The sequence below is a fragment of the Rhinatrema bivittatum genome, chromosome 6 (genome assembly GCF_901001135.1).
Source record: "Rhinatrema bivittatum chromosome 6, aRhiBiv1.1, whole genome shotgun sequence".
Classification (NCBI taxonomy): Eukaryota; Metazoa; Chordata; class Amphibia; order Gymnophiona; family Rhinatrematidae; genus Rhinatrema; species Rhinatrema bivittatum.
This window is the reverse complement of record NC_042620.1, coordinates 257,441,981-257,466,815: the sequence shown is the minus strand read 5'-3', so window position 1 is coordinate 257,466,815 and position 24,835 is coordinate 257,441,981. Positions and strand designations below refer to the sequence as shown.

The following is a 24,835-nucleotide window of genomic DNA, read 5'->3' as shown; positions in this document are numbered from 1 at the left end:
CAAACTGAATCTGGTAAACCAAAGACCTCCAACACTGTTGCAATGTAACAGAGCAAATTGACAAACTACAGAGTAACAAATCACCAGGACTGAATGGCATATAGCCCAGAATTCTGAAAGAATTAAACAATAACATTGTAGACTTATTTCTAGCAATCTCTATTTTCTTATTCAAATCAACTACTGTACCTGCAGATTTGGAAGGTGGCTAATGTAATGCCCATTTTTAAAAAGAGTTCCAGGGATGGTCCTGACAACTAAAGACTGGTGAGACTTATGTCAATACTAGGCAAAATGGTAGAAGCCATACTGAAGAATAAAATGACTGGCCATCTGGAAACAAAACAAACATGAATTTAGCAAAGGGAATTCCTGTCTTATAAATCTGTTAAAATTTTTGAAAGGGTTAAGAAACATGTGGACAAAGATGAGTCAATTGATATAGAGCATTTGGATTTTTAAAAGCCATTTGACAAAGTCCCTTGTGAGATGCTCCTTAAGAAATTAAAGAAATGTGAGATAAGGAGCAATGTCCTATTGTAAATTGGTAGCAGGTTAAAAAGAAATACAGCATGACTAAATGGCCATTTCTTTCAGTGGAGAAAGGTATATTTTGGAATCCCCCAATGATCTGTACTGGGACTAATGCTTTTTAATATAATTAGAAATGATCTGGAAAAGGGAGTGATGAGTGAGCTTATCAGATTTGCAGACAACACGAAATTATTCAAAACAGTTAAATCACAAGCGGATTGTGAGAAATTGCAAAAGGACCTTGTGAGACTGGGAGAATGGGCATAAAATTGGCAATTGAAATTTAATGTGGACAAGTGCAAAGTGATGCATATAGGGAAGAATAATCTAACCATGGTTACATGATGCCGAATTACGTATTAGGCGCCACCATTTAAGAAAAGGATCTTAGAGTCACTGGGGACAATATTTTGAAATTCTTGGCTTAGTGTGCAGCAGCATTCAAAATAGCAAATAAAATGTTGGGCATTATAGGGAAAGGAATGGAAAATAAATCAGAAGATATCAAAATGTCTCTGTATCAATCCATGGTGCGACTGTGCCCAGTCTGGTTGCCCCATCTCAAAAAAGATAAAACAGAACTAGAAAAGTTAGAAAGGCAACCAAAATGATAAAGGGAATGGAATGTCTCCCCTAAGAGGAAAAGTTAAACAGGTTAGGGCTCTTCAGCCTGGAGAAGTGATGGCTGACAGGAGAAATGATAGAGATCTATAAAGTCCTGAGGGGGTGGAACAGATAGCTAGGGAACAGTAATGCACCTTTTACAATAGTCCTAGGATGCTCTATGAAACTAATAGATAACACTTTTAAAACAAATTGGAGAAAGTACGTTTTCACTCAGTGCACAATTAAAAAATTTGTTGGCAGAGGATCTGGTGAAAGCACAAAGCTGTGTTCAAAAAGGACTTGGAGACGTTCCTGGAGGAAAAGTCCATAAATTATTATTAGCCATCTAGACTTGGGAAAGCAACTGCTTATCCCTGGTTATGAGCAAGAAGGACTGAACCTATTCTCTGGGTTCCTGCCTGGTATTTATGACCTGGATGGAGACAGGATGCTGGGCTTGGCATGTCTTATGTTCTTCTGGCTACTATATATGAGAAGGAATACAAGGAAAGTACCTTGGATTTTGTCAGAATTAGTAATAATGAGACTCCTTTAAGAAGAGTAGAGAGAAGATGGTGTAAAACCAAGCAGGCCGATGTGAAGGAATATTTGTATATTTTAAAAAGCTGTAGGATTATGTAAGAGATCAGAAAAACATATTTCTCTGAGCAAAGAAAGACATCTTTAGCCTAGAGAGTTGTTATTTACAGTTAAAAAGCTGTTGAGGACACCTCTGAAGCCTGTAAATATATGCCTGATTGTGAAAGTATTGCACATATTTTTATCCTGAGTAAGGTTGAAGATTATATGCTGCTTTTCAGCAGGATGAGCTGAATATGGCTGAGACAGAGAAGGAAAGTACTTTACACCTATTACACTGGCAGGGATTAAGAAATTAATACCACAGCTAAAGTCGACCTACAGTCTTCTTGATCCATGTCCATTTTGCATAGTATGGGGTATTCAGGGACGTATATATGAATTGTTAATGAAAATGATGAATGCTTCGGCTCAAGAAGGTTAATGCCAAAGATGGTGAAGAAAGCCTTTGCTTGGCCAGTGCAGAAAAAGTTATCACGTCCTGTGTGTGGAATTTCAAATTACCATCCAATTTCAAATTTGCTATCATTAAGTAAAATCACGGAGAAATGGATTTTATTCAACTGAATTAGTATTTAGAAGAAAATAATGTAATAGATAGTATACCCTCTATTTTGGTTTTTGGAAAGCCCATGGAAAAGAGACCTATTTGGTTTCATCATTGCAGACATTGCACCAAAAAGTTCTGGAAGGACAGTGGTGTTGCTAAACGCTAATACAGTTAGATGTACCAGCCATCTTTGAGACTTTGAATCATAGGATATTGTTATCCTGGTTGCAGGCTATTTGGGATTGGCTCTACAGTGCTGAACTAGTTGTCATCTTTTCTTTTTGAGAAAGAACAAGTGAGGGCTGGAAGTAATTATTCATCATGGAAGGCCCGGGATCAGGGGTTCCTTGGGGATTGACATTATTGGCTGTGCTTTTAAGATCTACCTGCAGTCCCTGGCAGAGATATTGAGACCTATAGGAGCAGGTTATTATATCTATTCAGACGACATTCAATTTGTTGCTCTATGTAATATGGAAGGAAGTCTTTCAACAGAGTTTCTCAATCACTGTATAAAAAACAGCAAATAATTGGATATATGATAAGTTAGTGCTCAATATACAGAAAATGGTTTTATGGGCAGGAAAAGGTGCTTCTCCAGACACTCTGCCATATTTGATAAGAGGCAGGTGGTACCTTATAGACCAAACAATTTATTGAGGCATGAGCTTTCGAGAACAGAGTCCACTTTGTCAGATGCTATACTTGAGGAAGGCTGGATTGAGAAGTACATCTCGATTCTGGTCTTATATTCAAGGAACAAATTAGAATGGTGGCCCAAGCCTGCATTTTTTAAACTGAAGATGATTAAACCTTTAAGGTATTACATTACAGATGGTAGAACAAACCCTGGTACCAAGCAAGCTGGACCACTGCAACTCCCTACACTTGGGATTAATTAAATTTATTGTTAAGTGTGTTACTGTTAAGTCCAAAATGTGGCAGCCGGAATAATAAAAGAAGTGAGTTCCAGAAAGAGGATTACTCAATCACCGAATGAGATCATTGGCTACCAATCCAGTAAAAGATTCAATTTAAAGTATTAACACTGATGCATACAGCGTTGTATAGTGAAATTCCAAATGGTCTTATGGTTTCTGTGAAACCTTATGTAGCAATGCCAGCTTTACGTTCATCAGATCAGAAATCAGCCATAATTCCATTTAAAGATTTTAGATGACAAGAAACATGAAATAGAATATTCTCCTTTGCAGGTCCAGTCTTGAAAATGATTTGAGGGTAGATGAGATTCATTCTATGAAGTTTAGTATAAAGGAAGTTTAGAAAAAGCAAGCCTGTGGGTGAAGTTATGTGGGGTTTGTTTTTTTTCAGAATTGACATTTTATGGAATATTTTTATGAGTCCATGTCACTGTTTGTGAATGTGTATGTTTATAGGAATATGAATATCAAGTTGTAATCCACGCTGCACAGGAATATACGTTTTTAAAACTAACTAACTAAATAAATGGGGAAAGTGCCACAGGTTCAGCCGTTGCACACACATGCAGACATTCAATACCATCTGGTAAGCCTCTGTTTATATTCAACCAAGGCTAAAAACAGGAAGAAAACCATCGCAAAGGAAGGGGAAAAACGTGTCCTGAAGACAACAAAGGTTTGAAAAACTTTGTTTTACATCTAAGTCAGTATGTGCTTTGGAGCTACTCTATATGCAATATGCATTTGTTTTCTGTCACTTACAAAGGCTTCATTCCAAGATTAGTCACATGCCTACAAATTTGTTTTTTTTTTACAAAACAGCAGTTTAGCTCCTGGGCTGGTAAAAGCAAACCTTTTTCAGTGTAAAGACCTTCTAGAACAAGAGGCTCCCAGGAAGTAGACTCTGGAGTAACAGCAGGAAATGTTTCTTCAAGGAAAGGGCGGTTGGATGAATGGAAAAGCCTCACAGGGGAGGGGCAGAGGGAAAGTTAGTAACAGAATTCAAGAAATCCTGGAATGAGCACAGAGGATCCCCGATTGCAGAGAAGTGGAGAGAAATCCACAGATCAACTGGGCTCTATGACATTATAGCTGGAAGTAAACTGGCCACGCTAGATGGGGCCTTCAGTTATATTCTCTGTTTCTGTGTTTTTCTAATGGCAATGAGTAGTAATAAAAGTCTCATGTGCAAAAACCCCTTCCGTGGAGATATTACACAGCATCCCCAAGGGTTCAGAAATGTGACAATTGAATATTGGCAACCCTCTGTGATGCCTCTCTCTCCTTGAGTTCTCCTATGATGCCCTTCTTCCCGTGTCATCCCAGGATGCTGGTTTCTCCCCCATTCCCTGCCGTGACGCATTTCTCCCTGAGCTTTCCCTTGATGACTCTTTCTCCCTTCAACCTGCTCCCTCGTAACCTATAATCTACAGGAGGAGGTGGAAGAGAGAGAAATACTATCTGCCAACCTCTCTGGCAACTTGGGCTGTACAACTGGCACTGTAGCATGCTATTTTAGAGGGAGCATGGGGCCTGTAGAAGCTCTCCTGGAGAGAGTGAAACCTGGAGCAGGATCTCTGAACTGGAGAAACTGGGTCAGACCCAGAGAGTTCCCAGCTATGCTGATACAGGAGATAATTATCTGAAGCCAACGCCTGACAATACAAGAACAGAGGGTGTCTGCATTACCTGAAGAGGTGCTTTCAACCAATAAGTAAATTCTAAGAAAAAAAAAGCCCAAAAAGTGGTGGATTCTATTTTTTCTTAAATTACTAAATGTATGCCATTACTACCCAGAATATAGACCCCTAACTCCTTAGATGCCTGATTTAGTAAATATGATTCCCTTTCAAATTCTGCTTTCCTCCCCTTGCTGTTCAACCCCTACTGCTTTCTTATTTTCCAGGTCGTTACAAAAGTCTCATCTCCCAAATGCCTCATATTTAAAGTCCTGTGAAAATTCAGTATATGAGTGGAGAGGTACTGTTACTAGTCGTATATTTCATGAAAGTATTGTAACCATTATTTTATTGTTAATGCTGTCTAATATTGTTTGTTTAAATTGTAATCTGCCATGAAACTGCCATGATTTTATGGAATATACATATTTTAAATGAATAAAATGAAATTAATATCCTATGCATGGGGATAGCTTCTGACTGGCTGAACTAATCTCAGCATCTAATAAAAATGAATGTAAGGTCAGTCTTGCTTTTCCTAACAATTTCTGTCAATGCATCTGATGGTCTCTCTGCATACGTTTATATACACCTTGCATTCTCCATGTTATCACACAAACGGTGTAAAACTGCTATAAATATTTTAAATATTTTTCAGTTGCTTTTTTTAGTCTGGCAGTTTCCATGGAAATCAGACTGATGTAGTTATTAAAGCAGTCAATTTTAAAAGACTGTATTGGATATATTGCTGTAAAGTGGGAAAATAATATTGCCTTGGTTGCTGCAGGATTAAAGCTCCAATGGAATTGATTGATGGTGATGCGGATTTGTGAAATGGCACCGACCAAAGTACAAACTCCTCCTCCCCCCCAAACTTGCAGTTGTGATATCACAAATTTTGAAAGGTTAAAAAAAAAATACAGAAGAAAGATTATTCTTTATAATTCACTTCTAGAGAACTTTGGGAGAGACTGAGCAACATTTTTTTTATAAAGCTCTGTCATTTAGTTCCAGAGAATCTCTGGAATCTTAGAAACACATGATAGATCGCTGTCGTTCAGTTCTAGAGAACCTTAGGGCCAATTCTTAAATGGCAGAAGGAGATTCCAAATCTACATTATAAATCTCTCTTCAGAAACCTGCAGTAAAAACCAGAATGAAAAAAAAAGGAGGCTTGGGCAACTCTAGGGAATCAGTTTCTTCTGATGTGATCGCCGAGTGGAGTCCTTCGCTGCCAGGGTTAGCCAGGGCTGGGAGGCTGCGGAGGCAGTGGGGGAGCAGTAATAGACACTAGTGCACAATCATGACATCTGCTGGCTGGATTTAGGGCTTATGATTACAGTGTTCCTGAGGGAGTCATGATGCATGGAGACCACCAAAGGACCGTTACAGGAAGCACCAGACAGGGCATGTTGGGGGGGGGGGGGGGGGGACGAGAAGTCCCTAGGTAGTTGCAAATGAAGGCTTGTGGTGCCAGAATCCCAGCCTTGGTTCTGAATGGGCTAGAAGCAAAAAAAAAAAAAAAAAAATGCAGAAAGGATAGAAAAAAAAAAAAAAAGAGGAGGATTCTTAACGATTTTATCTTCTAACCAAATTAGCAAATAATAAAAGTCCTAGCCCTTCTATTTTAAAACAAGAAAGGACTAAATTCGAAATTATATCCTCTTCGTAAAAAAATCGTGCATTTATATCTCCCGTCTTTTCTTTTTTTACTTTAATTTTTGGACCTGTCCCCCCTCAATGAGTTGAGAGAGAAAGATGAGGGGAGATGGGGCATAATTTTGTCTTGCATTCTTAATGTCTAATAGAACATAAGATAGCAAAATTTTACTTTTTTTCCAGGCTTTTTTCCAGTCAATATTCTGCTTTTTTATGATTAAAAAAGAAAAGAACACCACTCTGTTATCCCCTGAATTAAAAAAACTAAAATCCATAATAAACAGCAAATATATTATGGAACAACACACCCATGGAGATATGAGTATTCCAAAACAACAGTTCTTCCTGGACAGTAAAAAAAATACATTAAGACTCCTCACTAATCCATGATTGCTTCTTAATATTAGGATTCCTTGCAATCTGCAAGATCTTATATTGGAGCAAATTAACTAGTTGTTCCAAAGATATTGCCGTAGGGGAGCCTTGGAGACCATAGCTATCCTTTCTTCAGAATACAGACCTCAGAGGTGTCGCATCTGGAGATGGTCCCTATGTGGTCACAAAAGCTCATGCTCTATGGATTCTTAATGTTGGTCCACTACAAGGCATTTTGGTAGATTTCCTGCAGAATTGCTCCTCCGTGGTAATATATTTGCATTCTTTAAGGAATCATTACTGAATTAAGAAGCATAAGGCACATCGCAATTAAACTGACTCCTGTTTCCTTTCTGCAATGCAGTGAGCTGCCTTCAAAATGCAGGTAACCCACAAAGGAGTTTATTACACACTAACGTCTCATCTCAAACACCTCCTCTCTTTCCCCAGGCCCTCCCCCCAAGTGTGAAAAACCTTCTCTAGACCCCCCTCCCCCTAAACATTATCATCCATTTCTCTTTGCTGTCAAAGTGATGCCTATAATGTGTTACAAAACATTATCTGAGGGAAATAAACAGAATTGTTTAGTAAAACTAATACTTAACATGTACACTCTAATTTTATGCACACACACATATAACTTCCTGCTTTAAAAAAACTGATTATTCTTCAAGTTTCCCAATATTGTAAAATGCAAAAAAAAAAAAAAAAAAGGAGGCAGGAATTTGTTATACGCACAACATGCGTCAAGAAAATGTTGCCCCTCCCCTAAAAAAGCACCAGGCATATTATCCTCTACTTAAACTGCACCCCCCCCCCCCCCTTCCCCTTATTTCTACAAAGGCTGAGAGAGAAAAACAGCAGACTGATCTCTCTCCCAGCCTCTGCTGGTGTCACTTCTGCATCTGCATCAGTTTGAAAAAAAGAGAGCGATTCCAGCAGTTCCCAGTCCTTCCCTCCGCTGCCAATGAAGCAGCAGTAAAAAAAAAAAAAAAAAGACTGTATGCCATTTTCTGTCCGTCTGTTTCTTTTCTCTTTCCCTTCCACAAGCATTCAAGCATCCTGCCTGCTTCCCAGACAGAATGTCTATACATATATACACACACAATGATAACTAAGTTTATAATTGTGATCTTAAATGGTGTAGAATTAGAACAAAAATATCCCTTCATATAGAGCAGGAGAATGCAGCTACTGTGCCTCTGCACCAAAGGTGCAACACACACACACACACACACACACAATGAGACCGGAGGGGAGGGGACAGGAGGAGGAGGATGGAAGAGACAGCCCTGGATATCCGCAGATTTCATAACGATTCACCTCCTAACCAATCTCTGTCTCTCCCACCCTCCCTGAGTGGCGCTAATTGAACTGAATTGTTATTAGCACACACGTTAATTCATACACACATCTATTTATCTATCTATGTTTGTGCATGCGTGCGTGTGTGTGGCTATTAATAGATATTGTTGCTCTCTGTCTCTTCAATAATGCGCTATCGATATCTTAACGAAGGACTTGTAACAGCTCTATTCTACTAGTTGAAGAATTCTTAGTTTTCACAAAATAATTTAATAAGAAGTGAGCGCCTGGGATCCACTGTTTCTGTCTGTCTTTCTCTGTCTAGTTCTCTCCTTGCCCCCCTCCCCATTATATATTTTTTCCCTCTTTCAGGGCATTCTCTCCTCTTTTCCTCTTCTTATTCAAAGGAGGCAGAATCTTCATCTATGAAATAATTAAGAGCAAAAGATAACTGTATATGTGAAGAGGATATCTACAGGGAGATCCAGAAAGGGGAGAGGGTGAAGGAAGGAAGGAAGGAAGGAAGGTTAGATCCTTCCCTCTCTCCATCCCATCTTCCTCCTCCTCACCTCCCATTCATGCACAAGGAGGGCCAATCAGCCCCTTGATTAAGAACACACACCTACCACCACCCATTAAAAGTCAGATCAGTAACCCCCTCCCCAACACATACATATTAAAAATTATACATCACATTTTAATATCTCCTGGACAAAATGTAGGCATGGATTGCTTTTCAACCCTTTCCCAGTCAATTTTGAGATATTTTGTTTTATTAAATTATTTTGGTAATAAATATGCTCTGAACTGCAGCAGAAATACAGATCTGGCAGAGGCAACCCTAGTGTACCCCCTTCCTGTCCGTATGTACCCAAATTCCTGATTTCTCCCTCTCTCGGGAGGCTAATTTTCCCATTTTGCAAACAGCAGCAACAAAATGAATGAATGAAAGAATGAATGAGTGAATGAATAAATGCAGCTTACACTTCTCAGCTCCTGAGTCCGATCTTTCATGGTGACAGCTGCCTGGAAGGATGAGGATTATTCTGCCTGGAAGTGGTTGAGGTCTTAATGCTGTTTCTTGCCCCCTATCCCTTGGGGGGGTGGTTCTTATTCCTCCGCTTTTTGTGTCTCAGAGGAGGAGGGGAACTTGCTTGATATTTTCTCTCTTTTGCCAGAGGGAGGGGGTAGCTGTATGTGTGTTTGGGTGGTGGTCCCCAGTTGCAGTCCTCTGCAAGACGATGCTCATAGGATGCAGGTTGGTTGGTGCTGATGCGGCAGAGAGAGGATGCAGGAAAGAGAGAGGGAGAGGGGGTGGGGGTGGGAGTGGGGGGAAGATGGGAGGAGCACTGAGCATAATGGATGCTACCTAGCCTCTGCAGGGCAGGCTGGGAGATGTAGTTCTTCAGGGGCTGCAGGGAACAAGTCATAGAGGCATGATTATTATTTATGAAGCACTGTTAGTGTACACAAAATGGTATAAGTCACAGAGCAATGATTATTTGGCACATTAATACAGTAATGGATACTGCAGCACTAACCTGGCTGAGGATAAACAAACAGCAGGGGTTTTTTTGCTTCTGTCTCCAGAATGTTTACTTTACACAGCATGATCTTCTGAAGTTAGGTTGGCTCTGCACAAACAAAAGCTGCCAAACACTTACATGGACTCATATACTGAAGATGTGTGACAGAAGAGACATGGATGAGAGCAGGAGGCAATATTTACAGAAGACAGAACCTGCCTGAGGTCTTATATACTGTGATACACCTAAGGAATTTTTATTTATTTATTTATTTATTTATTTATGAGCTTTTCTTTACCGACATTCGTCAAACACATCATGCCGGTTTACAATGAACTGAAAAGGAGGAAAATTACAATAAACGAGGGGAGGGGAGATTGGGCAGGCAAGAAAGGGAGATGAGGGACGGGGGAAGGAGATAAAGGTGGAAATAAAGGAAGGAGATGGAAAGCAATAATAAACTGAGTACAATAGGAACTGCGTACCAGATAGGAACTGAATGCAATAGGAACTATATATACATCTTATATATCACTGTATACATCTATAATGTATGGTACTACAGAATGTGAGGGGTCTTGGTAAAAGCATGGTAGGAGTCAGTGGTATGGAAGTCTCACCTGAGATGGTGTAAAAATAGCATTATTCTAATCTAGGTTAGGATGAAGATGGCAGTGCATCACATGTTGATAGTATTTAACACAAGTTCCTGAACTTTTTTTAAGTTAGGGTTAAACATAAAGGATTATGTTATGTGCTGTTACAAGACTAGCTGATGCCTTCAATCTGTGCTTCCTTCTCTTGTCCGATTTATAGAACTCACCCACGCTACTAGCTGTTTTTCTTATATAGACTTTTACAAAGCAGAGAATTGGATTCTGGCAATTACATGGTAAACCTCAGGAGGTAATTTTCAAAAGTTATGGGGTAGATTTTATAAATTTCCGCGCGTGCGTACTTTTGTTCGTGCACCAGGCGCGAACAAAAGTACGCTGGATTTTATAAGATACACGCGTATCTTATAAAATCTGGGGTCGGCGCGCACAAGGGGGTGCACATTTGTGCAACCTGCGCGTGCCGAGCCCGGCGCGCGCTGCCTGTTCCCTCCGAGGCCGCTCTGAAATCGGAGCGGCCTCGGAGGGAACTTTCTTTCCACCCCCCGGCACCTTCCCCTCCCTAACCCCCCCCCCCGGCCCTATCTAACCCCCCCCCCCCCCATTACCTTTGTTGGCAGATTTACGCCTGCGGCAAAGATTATACTAAGCAATAACAGTTACCATACAAATTTTTTTTAATTTCGTTTGGTAACCGTTATTGCTCAGTATAATCTTTGCCGCACATCATTCTGTTTCTATTTATCTATATGTGTACTCCGCCCTTCCCTTGTGCTTTCGCATATATGTCTGACAGTGCAGAGTGCATGTTGTAGTGCTATATAAAAAAAATCAATAATAGATTTACTTCATACCATGGCTGTTTTAGTAACTGATTCTTGAATGTTTTGGGTTTGTTTGTTTTTTTTATTGTTGGCGGCAGAGTTTCCTCCAGATTCTTTGGGCTTCCAGCTCAATCAGAACCAGCTTCCTTTGGATAGGGCACTGTTAGCAATTACCTGGGGCTCTTCCCCGTTTTTGTATCTTCTCCCAACTCACCCATCCCAGCAGCAGTCCTTGACCAGGGCCCACAGATCATTATTGTTTCCGGAGCCTGGTAACAGGAGGCCTGACTGTTGGCCATTAGGTGTTGCTGTTGAGCACTGATTCAAGGCTGCTGTATCCTCCACCCATCCCAGGGGCTGGGAACACTGTCTCTGTGGTATCCCCGGCCCCAGCGCACTTGAGGAACAAAGCTCTTGTCAGGAATAAATTCAGGTCTCGCTGCATGGTAATTTACTCGCACTGTCACCGAGCCAGCCTTGGTGGACACTTAAAAAATAAAAAGTTAACAGGGACGGAACACTGAATTTTTGTTCGTAACCCACTTCATGCTTTCTCACTGCAAAGATGCATTCCTCAGCCAGCCTTTTTATTGCCCCTACTTTTTCCCTCACCGTCCCCTTTCTCCCCTCAGTTTCCTTAAAAGGCAGGATCCGACAGTGTAGTCATCAGAGACTCCAGTAAAATGTAGCAGGCACGGGCTGAAAACGCTGTAGACCCGAAGAACGGATTATTGTGTTGCAGTGAGAACTATTAATACGACTCTGGCTCATCACGCTCGCCTTTAAGCGAAGAGCTGCGACAGGAGATAACGTTTCACTTTCCAGTCCTCCCTCCTGCTGTAACTCGGATATGCAGCTGCCTCTGGGACTCCGGCACCACCGGGCAAAAAGCTGCTGAGCTAAGGAAATAAACGAAGAAAGGAAAACACACACACACACACACACACAAATCTTTAAATTCAGCGACATATTCCATGATTATCCGTCTTTCAGGTACTTTAAATTCAAAAAGGGAGCGAAAGAAGTTGAGCGCCACGGCACAGCCCGGCCAACTATCTCTCCTCTTAGGTCCCTTCTTCGCCTGCTCCGCCAGTATCCCGGCATGCCCCGCTCGCTGGTTTCGTTTGCATTTGCATGAAAATGGACACAGAAGGAGGAGCTGCTTCCTGTCTTGTTTGAGTTTTGCAGGGTTCAGGTGCTTGGAGGTCTCCCGGAGAGTTGGGGGTGGGAGAAAAGGGTACAGGCTAGAAGGGTCAGAAGCAAGAGTTTGCTCCCGAGTCTAGTAATCAAAAAGGTAAAGTTGCTCTAACTCTGCAGCATGAGGGACCGGACCAAGGAGCTGAGAGGTGTAAGCAAACCGATTTATCTTCCTCTTTTCCAATCATTGCAGTCCCTCCCCTTATCTTTATATCTATCTCTGATTGTATTTCTTCGTCCTCTCCGAGTGACTCTCTCGTCCAGTCTGTATAGCTTTGGCTGCTCATATTCAGGTACTTCATTGAACAATTGTGCGTGTGTTGTCAAAGTCTAAATATTGTATAATAAGACATATAAGAACAGAAATAGCAATAATTATGTCTGCCTGTCTCTCTTTGCACCAGATTTTAAAACTACAGCATGCCCGCCCGCCCGCAAAAACTGCTAATTCATGATCATTTTGGTTCGTGCGATAAAGGTTACGTTTGCACTGAATTTAAGGCTCTGCACAAACAAATCCAGTGGTTTCCATCGCAGTGCAAGTCAAAACCTATATAAATGGAAAAAATAAGGCACAGCAGAGGGGTTTTTTTTTTTCCTTTTTCTGTTTGTTCTCCCTTCCTTTCCTCTCAAGGTCCCCTGAATTTAAGAGGCTCAGGACCAAGCAGAGCAGCCCCTAACCCTCAGTTAAGGGGAATTTAACAGAAACTGAGGTGAGAAAATCCAGTCCTGCAATTAAAAACTGCCAGAAGGCAGTTCTCTTTTTTTTTTCTATTTCCTTAGTTTCCCCTCCCCTGCACCTTAGACCTTTAATTTAAAACCCTTTCCTTTTACATTTCTTTGCCCTGTTTATTTTTTTTCTCTATCAAGGCAGTCTTTACCATCCAGGCTGAGTATGGAACAAAGACCCCCAAAGGGAAGTCAGGGACACCTCCCTGCTGCGCCTCCACCACTTATCATAGGCAGCAGAGGAACCCCAGACCCCCCCCCCCCCCCCCCCTTGCCAAAGGCTGCTACCGTAGTCAACATCGTGCACCCTGAGGTACCCAGCGTCACACTGAGATGGAAAAAGGGTGGGAGCGCGGGAGAGACGCTATCCAATCTCAGCCACACTCAGTCTGGGGAGGGTGCAGGAGAGCGAGAAGGTGAAGTAAGTGGTGCACTTGCAAAGTGGTGGTCCCTCCCCTGAGGAGGAAGATGGGCTCCAAGGCCAGGGCTTCAAAGAGTCCCGCCCCTGGTCGTGGACTGGCTTATCATTGTCAGGCCAGCCCCAGAAGAGACCAAAGCCCACCTGATGCTGGTGAGGCATCAGTCACGACCCTGCCACCTCAGGCGGGGGGCAATCTACATGATGACAGAGGGAATACCAAACAGGGGGGGAAGCAGAAGGTGAAGACTGATTGCCTCACCCCCACCCCTGCATCCCTCCTCCTCTTGTGACAGCTTGAAGGGAGCAAGGCAGCACAGCTGCAGGGACTGCCCCTGTCCCTTGCCTAGCAACTGAGGAGAGGCACACATGTGCAGTGACGGAGACAGCCATGCCCATCACGAGAGCTGCAGCCCAAGCGCCTCGCGATTTACGTTTTCCTTTGCACCGGATGTTCTGTACTGCAGTAAGCGTCATGGGCATCTCCTTGAAGCACGGAGTATGCGGCCCCCTCTTGGTGGCAAAGGATGTCCACTCTTATGTGACGGTCATCGTGAAGGTGGCGGGCCCTGAGGCTGTTGTATCAGCATCTGAAATGTATGACAAGGTTGTAATCTTAAACTCCCTGGCAGCCATTAACAAGGCCCTTATTCATGGACTAGTAGTGGAGGGGCTCTTTTACCACATTGAGCCCCTGGAAAGGCTAGGCACAAGGGTGGTGTTATCCAATGTGCCACACCGTCTCCCAGACACCCTGTTGCGCCATTACCTGAGAGTCCTAGGGAATTTGTCACCCATTACGATGATTACCCTAGGGCATGTGGGCAAAGGCCTGATGCATATAACGTCACAAGGCAGGCCTGGATCCATCTGCAGGAGGGACAGCAACTGGCAAGAGGCTGGTCCCTTACAAGGGGAAGAGCTTTAGCGTGTATTTTGCAGCAGAGGAGGGGTGCTGCTTTTATTATTTGGTGGGGTACACCCGTAAGGCAGCAGTGAGCCCTCACCTGCCACTGCTTCCTCAGGGCTTGACCCTGGCCGAGGGACTTTGCCTCAGGTCAAGCCGTGGTGGACCGGTAGATAGCGCCACCAAGAAACCCGACCCCGGAATGGGACTCCCCAAAGCCCCTCCACGGTGTCTGTGGGAACTCTGTGAGCTGAGTTGCTAAACTCCTGATCTGTTGCTCTGGGCCATATGATGCACCTTAGCATAGGGCTGAGGTCTGCATGATCAGCCTGATGAACGTGTATGTTCCTATTGCCCTAGGTGAACAGATGGCATTCTTCCGCCTCTGGTCAGCCTGTTTGGAGACCCTGGACCCAGACAATAGGCTGGTACTCAGAAGTGACTTTAACTACACTCTTAAGCCTCTCAACTGGGATGGTTGGGAGGAACCTTCCAATTGCTAAAGGCACTGGGGACCATTTTTTGTCAGCTCTTTTTGGTCTATGTTTAGCGCGGGCATCACCCACAAGCCAAGACCGGCTTTACCTTTCATCGGGTGTGGCAGGAGCACTTCTCCTGCATCGACCGGTGGTACTTTAACTGCTTCTTAATGCCTTGGGCCCTGGATAGTGGCATTGAGATGATCTTTTCTAATCACCACACAGTGACATCAAGGTGAGGCTCGAACCCCACCACTGGCATTTCAACAGCTCATTACTGGAGGAGCAGGGGCTCGTGGAGGCAATGTGAGAGTTGTGGGTTAGACTGGCGCCGGTGTGTGGCGGACGTCTTCCTCACTCAGTGGTGGGAGTGGGGAAGGTATGTCTCAAAACGCTTTATCAGGGATATGCTAGAGGCGAGGGTGCTGAGCGGCAATAAGAGGTCGGGAGTCTCTCAGGGGATGAGCTTGATCTCAACTTAGCCAAGCCGTGGGCGAGGCTTTGCATCTCAAGTATGAGGAGAAGGACGTGCCTTCCGAGTTCTCAAGGAGCAACGAGAACGGGGAACCTACACAAGGTCGTGGATCCAGTTCCTGCATGAATTGGACTGTGGTTTGCGCCTCTTCCATGGTTTGGAAAAGAAGAGGGGAACCATAAGCAAATGACTTGCTTGTTTGAAGACAGAACCCCCTGCTTCGTGGAACCGGAGAGGTTCAGAGCAAGAGTCTGGTACGTCTACTTGACTGTCTTCTCTCCAGACCTCGTTGACCCTAACACCTGCAGAGTTCTGAGGGAGGGGCTTCTGGTTGCAGTGAGAAGGGCAGGAATGGACTAGATGCGCCTCTAGGTCTGAGTGAACTCTCTTACTCTCAGCTGGATGCCCTATGGGAAGTTGTTTGTGTCCCACGCTTTTCAGTATTTATTTACAACCTTTGTCATTTATTGGATATATTTTATGTGTTTACAGTCGACATCCAATTTTATTTTTTGGCTTCAGAGAATCTTAAAGATACTTTTGGATTTGATTTCTTCTTGTGTCTCTGCAGTAAAAAGTTGGTTGGTTGAAAATGTATTTATGCTTAATGTGGGTAAATCTGAAGCACTTGGGGCCTCATCAAGAGATTTAACTGCTCTCTCAGTAGGAGGGAAATGTATACAGTTTCAGGATTCTGTTCAAAATTTGAGATTCTATATGGATTACTCCCTATCTTCTTGACAAAGCGAGATGACAAAAGATTTTTCAGATATCAGAGAAAGGAGAAAGGTCTGAAATGGGATAGTGAAATTGAAAAGTAGCAAAGATCTACATGTGTAGAGAGATGAAGAAATGGCAGAAATATTAACATACTTCAGTTCAGTATTCACTAAAGAAGAAACTGGAGAAGCATCATTGCTGGATTGACAAAACCGTAGGTGGAGTAGATGAAACTCCATTTACAGAAGAGAATGTATAGGAAGAGCTAGGAAAACAGAAAGTGGACAAGGCCATGGGGCTGGATGAAGTACAGCCCAGGGTACTGAGGGAGCTCAGAGATGTGCTGGTGTGACTGCTGAAAGACCTGTGCAATAGTTCTATGGAAATGGGAGTGGTGCTGCGAGATTGGAGAAGAGCGGTGGTGGTCCCGCTTCACAACAGAAGGAGCAGAGTGGAGGCTGGAAACTACAGGCCTCAGTGGTGGGAAAATTAATGCAGACTCTCTAAAGAAGGAAAGGTTAGTGAACTGTCTACAATCTGGTGGGTTGCTGGACCCGAGGCAGCTTGGATTATTCGGGAAGGTCCTGTCAGATAAATCCGATTGATTTTTTTTGTTTGACTAGAGAATTGGATCAGGGTAGAGCACTTAATGTGATTTACTTTGATTTTAGTAATAAAGCTTTTGATACGATCCTGCATAGGAGACTCGTGAACAAAGTGAGAAGCTTGGGAGTGCCAAGGTAGTGGCGTGGGTTGCAAACTGGTTGACTGACAGGAGACAGTGTATAATGGTAAATGGAACCTACTCTGAAGAGGTGGCAAGAAGTACTCTGTTAAGTAGAATGTGGCTGGTCCCAAAACAAGATACTTGTTAGAATGTGGCTGGTCCCAAAACAAGATACTTGTGGCAAGTATCTTGTTTTGGGACCAGTTCTGTTCAATATCTTTGTGAGCGACATTGCGGAAGGGATAGAAGGTAAAGTTTGTCTATTTGCAGATGATACTAAGATCTGCAACAGAGGGAATATGCTTGAAGGAGTAGAGAAAATGAAGAATAATTTAAGAAAGCTTGAAGACTAGTCGAGGATTTGGCAGCTGGGATTCAATGCTAAGAAGTGCAGACTCATACATCTGGGGTGTGGTCAACCAAAAGAGCTGTATGTGATGGGAGGTGAAAGACTAACATGCACGGATTTGGAGAGGGACCTTGGAGTGAGAGTGTCTGGTGATCTGAAGTTGGCGAAGCAATGTGACAAGACAATAGCTAAAGCTAAAAGAATGCCAGGCTGCATAGAAAGAGGAATAACCAGTAATAGAAAGGAGGTGGTGATGCTCTCGTACAGGATGGAGGTGGTCCATAGAAGAGCAACCAAAATGGTATGGAGTCTGTATCGGAAGACCTATGAGGAGAAGCTGAAGGATCTGAATATGTATACCCTGGAAGAGAGGAGGTGCAGGATGATACAGACCTTCAGATATCTGAAAGGTTTTAATGATGCATAAATTTTGAACCTTTTCTGGTAGAAAGAAAACAATAGAACTAGGGGTCATGAAATGAAACTCCAAGAGGGATGACTCAGAACTAACATCAGGAAATATTTCTTCACAGAAAGGGTGGTAGATGCCTGAAATGCCCTTTCGGAGGAGGTGGTGAACACAAAAACAGTCAAAGAATTCAAGGGGGTATGGAATAAACATTGTGGATCCCTAAAGGCTGAAGGACAGCAATGAAGAAAAGAGTGTAAGGAGGTAACCTGCTTGGTGGTCGTTACTGCCCTTAACGATATGCATGGGGGTTACTATCCTTAACCAATAAGCCTTGATGCTCTTGACACAACTGCTCTCTGCTTTGACTTAGCGCTCTGCTTTGACAACATGAGGGGGAAAAGGGGAACTGGATTCAGAGATCAACCAACATGGGCCCTGACTTTTACAATCTGGAGTACTGATACACAGACATGAGGGAAAAACAGGACTGTTTCTATGGCCAACTTCAAAAGCAAAGCGGGTCAAGCAGCATTGTCTGAATTTTAAAGAAGGCTTGCCTAGTGAAAATGTTGCTTTGTAAATATATACAGCTTGGAGGTAACTTGCACAGAGCAGCAGTTGCTGCCCTTAATAGATATGGGGGTAACCTGCAAGGAGCAGGAGTTGTTACCATAGGAAACTTGCTGGGTAGACTGGATGGACCATTTGGTCTTTTTCTGCTGTCAATACTGTTACTATGTGTTACTATATATGAAAACAGCTGAAGTCTGTTTTGTCAGTAGGTTATGCAAAGTTACGCCAGTTACGTTAACTTAGAACTCTATTGGAAAAAGCCGACTTTAGAACTATTCAAGTATTTTGTCTTACCAACGTTGGAGTATGGTAATACTGTCTGTTTTGGAGTTGCTAAATCGTGATTAAAAATGTTCAGCTGTTAAGAGTTCTGCTGCTAGGTTAGTTACACGGGCCTCAAAACTTAAATATATATCTCCATTGTTGTATCGGCTCCACTGGTTGCCAGTGGAGCAAAGAGTCACATTTAAGGTGTTATCACTGATTTTTAAGTTATTAAGAGGTAAGGGCCCTTCATTTTTGTCAAAGTTGTTAAAGGTCTATGTGCTTAAATAGGGCTCTACGTTTAGCAGGTAAACATTATCTTGAATTAAGACTGTCTATTTTCAGGAAACAACTCGAAATTGCATTTCCATTGGCATTAGCTGGTCCCTGGCGGCGGCGCCTCTGACTGTCGGGCATGGAATGCCTTAAGGGTAACCCCCTGTTGGGCAGTTCAATGTATTGGTCATCGAGCTGCTAATTTGCTTGCTGCACAGGAGTCTCACGGGCCTGGTGCTTCAAGAACCCAACCTGTGGGGTTACCCTTTCGGCCTACGCTGACAACGTGGTCCGATACCCAGAGGATTTGGACTAGATGAAAGTCTGCGAACAGATATACTCATCTGTGTTTGTGACCTCTTGAAGCTGCTGGTCTTCTACCAAGAACGTTTTAAGGCTTGGAGCCTAGTAGCCATGGCTCAAGATCTGGCTACATCCGAAGAGGACCTCATGGAGGAGCCTCTCCTCTATAGTCCCGCACTGGGGAACCCTGCAGTGTACCCCAGGCTGGTCATGGTCTGAGCCCTAGCCACCACAGTCGGAGACCTGCTGCACTGCCCTTGACGGCAGTGGGTGGAGCCAGCTGAGCTGGCCCAGCATATGGGCATAGCCTCCTCCTATATTGCTGAGTGGTTGCTGCAGCAGGTGAGCAAAACTCTGCTGACAAGCTTGCTTTACCCCACCCCCGAGCACCTCCGGTCCTGCAAGTAGGGCCTATGTTGCCATCAAATGAATCTCTTCTGCCTCGCCCCTCCTCATACCTATAGCCTTAGCAAGCTGCGGGGGTTTTCCCCGATAGGCCTCTGCACCTTATGGCAGAGGTGGCTCTACCTGCTCTTTGTCTGTACTGTGCACTACCTCGTCCTTGCTACGCACCCAGATGCTTTCTAGTGTGAGGTCCTGGGAGAATAGAGGGGTCCCTGCTGGGAGGTGCTGTACCCAGAGTTAGCCCCCAGATACAGCAGGGACCTCATGTGGTGGAATGGTGCACAGTGTGCTGGCGAAGGCAGGCTTTTTATCCGGGTGAGGGGCTCCCCCCAGCTGTGGGCAGGAGGAGTTCCTTGGGCACTTGGTGGTGGATTGCACCCATTTGACCCTGGGATTGGTTTCTTTAATTTTGAGATTTTGGTCCCATTATTTGTCCCATTTGTTCATTTACGGGACTACCCACTCAACTACCTCCTGGTCATGGCCAAACAAATCTGGTGGACCAAGAGAGATAAGTTGGCTAGGCACTCCTTGCTAGAGTGTGAGGCCCTGATAAAGGCAACCCTGCGTGCCCGGCTGAGGGCGGAGCATTCTGTCACCCTATCTGCCGATGTGATTGGGAGTTCACAAAGCAATGGGTCGTAGGAGGAGAATTGTCTCCCCCCACTCCTCCCTCCTTTGACTTTATCTTCTTTTGAATTCCCCCTTTTTTCCTTACTTTTTTTTTCTAGATCTTAGATTGGGTTATTTAGGTTTTTCCCTACCCTATAGGGCCTTTTTGATGTTGGAGAGCAGCAGACAGTCCCGTTAGGGCCTGTAATTGGAAACTGAGGTTCCCCAATCCTTAGGCCACAATCCTGGGGTGGTGCGTTGGGAAAGCACTAGCAAATCTAAGCCTTCCTAGCCACAGATATGGCATCCCTTCTCCTCCCCCCCCCCCCCCCCACACCTTGTAGGGAACCTCATTTGTGTAGGAGATCCTGAGAACCCGCAGGACGTCCCCCCAGGGGCAATAACATTAACATCAGACTGATTTCCCCATTGGGAGCCTTGGCCGAGTTGGATGCTCCTCCAAGATGATAGTCGGAAAGATGGCTGCTCTTCCTCCCCCTGGGCAATCTGAGCAAGATCCCTGTATTTCTCTTTCCTGGCTAACGGAATTGTTGTTCCCTGCACCTTTAAGAAGTTTTGAAAAAGAAAAAAATTCAGGCATAGCGTGAAGCTAGCAGTGGTGACTCAGCCTGTCATGTACTCCCAGGAAAATCCCCACCTCTGCAGTTAGATTATTCAAACCTGGGGACTCTGCTCTAAAGTGACCCACTCTTGCTAACTGTAAGAGGACTGGCCAAAAGAGGAAGGACCCAAAGTGGATCCAGTCCTGCTAGGAATTAAGAAACCAGCCAAGGACTTTCCCATCCATTCAGCAATATTAGGTAAGCTTGATGCGGAATGAAAACATCTTGATGCAACATTCAAGGACAGGAGAGCCATAGAAAAGTTTTTCTCCCTGCAACAGTAAGAGTAGGGCCACCTGTTGTGGACCTCCCAGACAGGGGCTAGCATTAAAGGATCCAGAAAATAGGAAGGTGGAATTCACACTCAAAAGATCCTTTGAAGTGGTCAGCTTATTGCTCCAGGCAGTAACATGTGGCGGATATGTAGCACAAGCATTGGTGCAGTGGATGTAGCAGGCTCCATGGAGATGAGAGGGCATCATGTAAGCGACCCCAGTGATGTTACACTGGGCTACTCCTCCCTCCCACCATAGGGTTATGTCTACAATACTATGAGGAATGGACCTGCATAACTTGAAACCGGTATATCCTAGAAATCATTTGCCTTGGAAATGAAAGCCCCAATAAGAGAAGCTGCCTTTCTTTCCCCATGCAGGAGTTTTTGAAAAAAGATGGTACGGGCACAATAGACTACTTTTATCTAGAAGTAATGGCACTAGTGCCAAGAGAAGAGATAGGAAAAGGAAGATATTCAATTTACTTTGTTCCAAAGAAGGACGGGACATTTCATCCAATTCAAGATCTAAAAGATGTGAACCAGTTTCTAAAAATACGGCAGTTCCACATGGACACCTTGAAGACTGTGATCAGTGCAGTAAGAAAAGGAGAGTATCTGTCAGCTTTGAATCTGTCAGAAGCATATCTCCACATTCCAGTCAGACAGCATCATCAGTGTTACCTGCACTTTGCTTTACTGGGAAGCCACTATCAATTCAAAGTTCTGCCCTTTTATATTAGCCACAGTCCCCAGCACCTTTACAAAAGTAATGGTAGTGTAGACCAGTGGGAATTCTGTGCTACTGTGGAGTGCAAAATTCCCGCAGAATTTGGCAGGCCCTGGCGTGCCATGCGCAGGCCGGCCTCCACTCGTAGTATGCCAGGGCCTGTTCCTTCTTTGCCAAGAGCAGAGGCTGTCCTCGCAGCGAAAATTAAGCATGCCCAGGCGTGCCACAAGCAAAGGCTGACCTGCCTGCAGTGAAGAAGGAGCAGGTCCCGGCATGCCAGGAGTGGGACCGTCTCACCTTGCAGGGAAGAAGGAGCAGAGCCGACGCACTGTAATCGGGAGGCCTCCGTTTGCAGCGAGGAAGGAGCAGGCCTCAGGGTGGGTGTGTGTGTGTGTGTGTGTATATATATGACTGCAAGCCTGGGGGGGGGGGTGAGAGAAAGCATGTGTGAGGGGATGTGGGTGTGGGTGCCAGAGAGGAGGAGCCTGTGTGAGGGATTGGGAGCTGGTGTGTGTGAAAAAGGGATTGTGTGTATGTGAGGGTGCTTGCTTGTGTGCAGGAGTGTGTGAGAGAGAGACATAAGCCTGTGTGAGGGTGAATGCATGAGAGAGAAAGGGAACCTGTATGAGGGTGTGTGTGTGTGCACTAGAGAAAGAGAGCCTCTGTATGTGAGAGGGACAGAGGGAGCCTGTGAGGGGCAGTATTGAGAGAAGGGTCAATCTCTGAGTGGAAGGGATTGAGCCTAGAGGTGGAGGGGCCTGAGAGGGCAAAGTGAAAGGAGACTGGCCAGGGGAGTAGGGAGAGAGGGTGAAAGAGAGACTTCCAGTGAATTTCTAGGGAAATTCTGCTCAAAATATTTAAAACTCTGCATCTTTAAGTAATAGCATTTTTCTGATTTCCATTTTAAATTAATTACTTAGACTGCCATGTATATTGTGTTATTTTGACCAATATAAAGTGTGCAGAATTTTGCAGAATTTTACATTTTTTGTGTGCAGAATTCCCCCAGGAGGAGTAGTGCTAGCAACCTACCTGAACGATTGATTGATTGATTGATTGATTGATAAGAACAGACTCCTCACTGGAGGGACGCCAGTCTTTATAACTTCCAGGCTCCATAATCAAGGTGGTTCCTTGGGCAAGGGCTCACATGCACTCTCTGCAACAGAGAGCCCGCAAAGAGAACAGTCCAAGAGAAGTCTAGCGTGGTGGCTGCTGATGGCCAATCTAAAGAAGGGAATAAGCCTGGAACTCCCACATTATTACAGTCATCACAGATGTGAGCAGAGCTGGCTGGGGGAGCATTGAGAGAGGCAAATGGCATAAGGAGCAATTGGTTCAGGAACCAACGAGAGAGGGAGCAATGTTAGATCTAATTCCCAGTGGAGCACAGGACTTGGTGAGAGAGGTAATGGTGGTGGGGCCGCTTGGCAATAGTGATCATAATATGATCAAATTTGATTTAATGACTGGAAGAGGAACAGTGTGCAAATCCAAGGCTCTCGTGCTAAACTTTCAAAAGGGAAACTTTGATAAAATGAGAAAAATTGTTAGAAAAAAAACTGAAAGCAGCTACAAAAGTAAAAAATGTCCAAGAGGCGTGGTCATTGTTAAAAAATACCATTCTAGAAGCACGGTCCAGATGTATTCCACACATTAAGAAAGGTGGAAAGAAGGCAAAACGATTACTGGCATGGTTAAAAGGGGAGGTGAAAGAAGCTATTTTAGCCAAAAGATCTTCATTCCAAAAATTGGAAGAAGGATCCAACAGAAGAAAATAGGATAAAGCATAAACGTTGGCAAGTTAAATGTAAGACATTGATAAGAGAGGCTAAGAGAGAATTTGAAAAGAAGTTGGCTGTAGAGGCAAGAACTCACAGTAAAAACTTTTTAAAATATATCCGAAGCAGAAAGCCTGTGAGGGAGTCAATTGGACTATTAGATGATCGAGGGGTTAAAGGGGCACTTAGAGATAAGGCCATCACAGAAAGATTAAATGATTTCTTTGCTTCGGTGTTTACTGAAGAGGATGTTGGGGAGGTACCCACAATGGAGAAGGTTTTCATGGGTAATGATTCAGATGGACTGAATCAAATCACTGTGAACCTAGAAGATGTGGTAGGCCTGATTGACAAACTGAAGAGTAGTAAATCACCTGGACTGGATGGTATACACCCCAGAGTTCTGAAGGAACTAAAAACTGAAATTTCAGCCCTATTAGTAAAAATTTGTAACTTATCATTAAAATCATCCATTGTACCTGAAGACTGGAGGATAGCAAATGTAACCCCAATATTTAAAAAGGGCTCCAGGGGCGATCCGGGAAACTACAGGCCGGTTAGCCTGACTTCAGTGCCAGGAAAAATAGTGGAAAGTGTTCTAAACATCAAAATCACAGAACATATAGAAAGACATGGTTTAATGGAACAAAGTCAGCATGGCTTTACCCAGGGCAAGTCTTGCCTCACAAATCTGCTTCACTTTTTTGAAGGAGTTAATAAACACGTGGATAAGGGTGAACCGGTAGATGTAGTATATTTGGATTTTCAGAAGGCGTTTGACAAAGTTCCTCATGAGAGGCTTCTAGGAAAAGTAAAAAGTCATGGGATAGGTAGCGATGTCCTTTCGTGGATTGCAAACTGGCTAAAAGACAGGAAACAGAGAGTAGGATTAAATGGACAATTTTCTCAGTGGAAGGGAATGGACAGTGGAGTGCCTCAGGGATCTGTATTGGGACCATTACTTTTCAATATATTTATAAATGATCTGTAAAGAAATACGACGAGTGAGATAATCAAATTTGCAGATGACACAAAATTGTTCAGAGTAGTTAAATCACAAGCGGATTGTGATAAATTGCAGGAAAACCTTGTGAGACTGGAAAATTGGGTATCCAAATGGCAGATGAAATTTAATGTGGATAAGTGCAAGGTGATGCATATAGGGAAAAATAACCCATGCTATAATTACACAATGTTGGGTTCCATATTAGGTGCTACAACCCAAGAAAGAGCTCTAGGCGTCATAGTGGAGAACACATTGAAATCGGTTCAGTGTGCTGCGGCAATCAAAAAAAGCAAACAGAATGTTGGGAATGGTGAATAAAACGGAAAATGTCATAATGCCTCTGTATCGCTCCATGGTGAGAC

The 24,835-nt window shown here is 43.7% G+C and overlaps 2 protein-coding genes across 2 annotated transcripts in view; one reads left to right on the top strand and one right to left on the bottom strand.

The window, feature by feature from the left end:
* The window catches only part of STX1B (syntaxin 1B), a 96,481-nt gene extending 86,951 nt beyond the window's left edge, over positions 1-9,530 (bottom strand). Inside the window, 1 exon segment of the mRNA XM_029604937.1 lies at positions 9,234-9,530. Within this exon segment, the coding sequence (XP_029460797.1) occupies positions 9,234-9,263 (30 nt within the window). The 5' untranslated portion in view covers positions 9,264-9,530.
* A 2,758-nt stretch (positions 9,531-12,288) lies between these two features.
* The window catches only part of STX4 (syntaxin 4), a 76,635-nt gene continuing 64,088 nt past the window's right edge, over positions 12,289-24,835 (top strand). Inside the window, exon 1 of the mRNA XM_029606896.1 lies at positions 12,289-12,561. Coding sequence (XP_029462756.1) covers positions 12,532-12,561 — 30 coding nt within the window. The 5' untranslated portion in view covers positions 12,289-12,531. The remainder of the gene's footprint in view (positions 12,562-24,835) is intronic.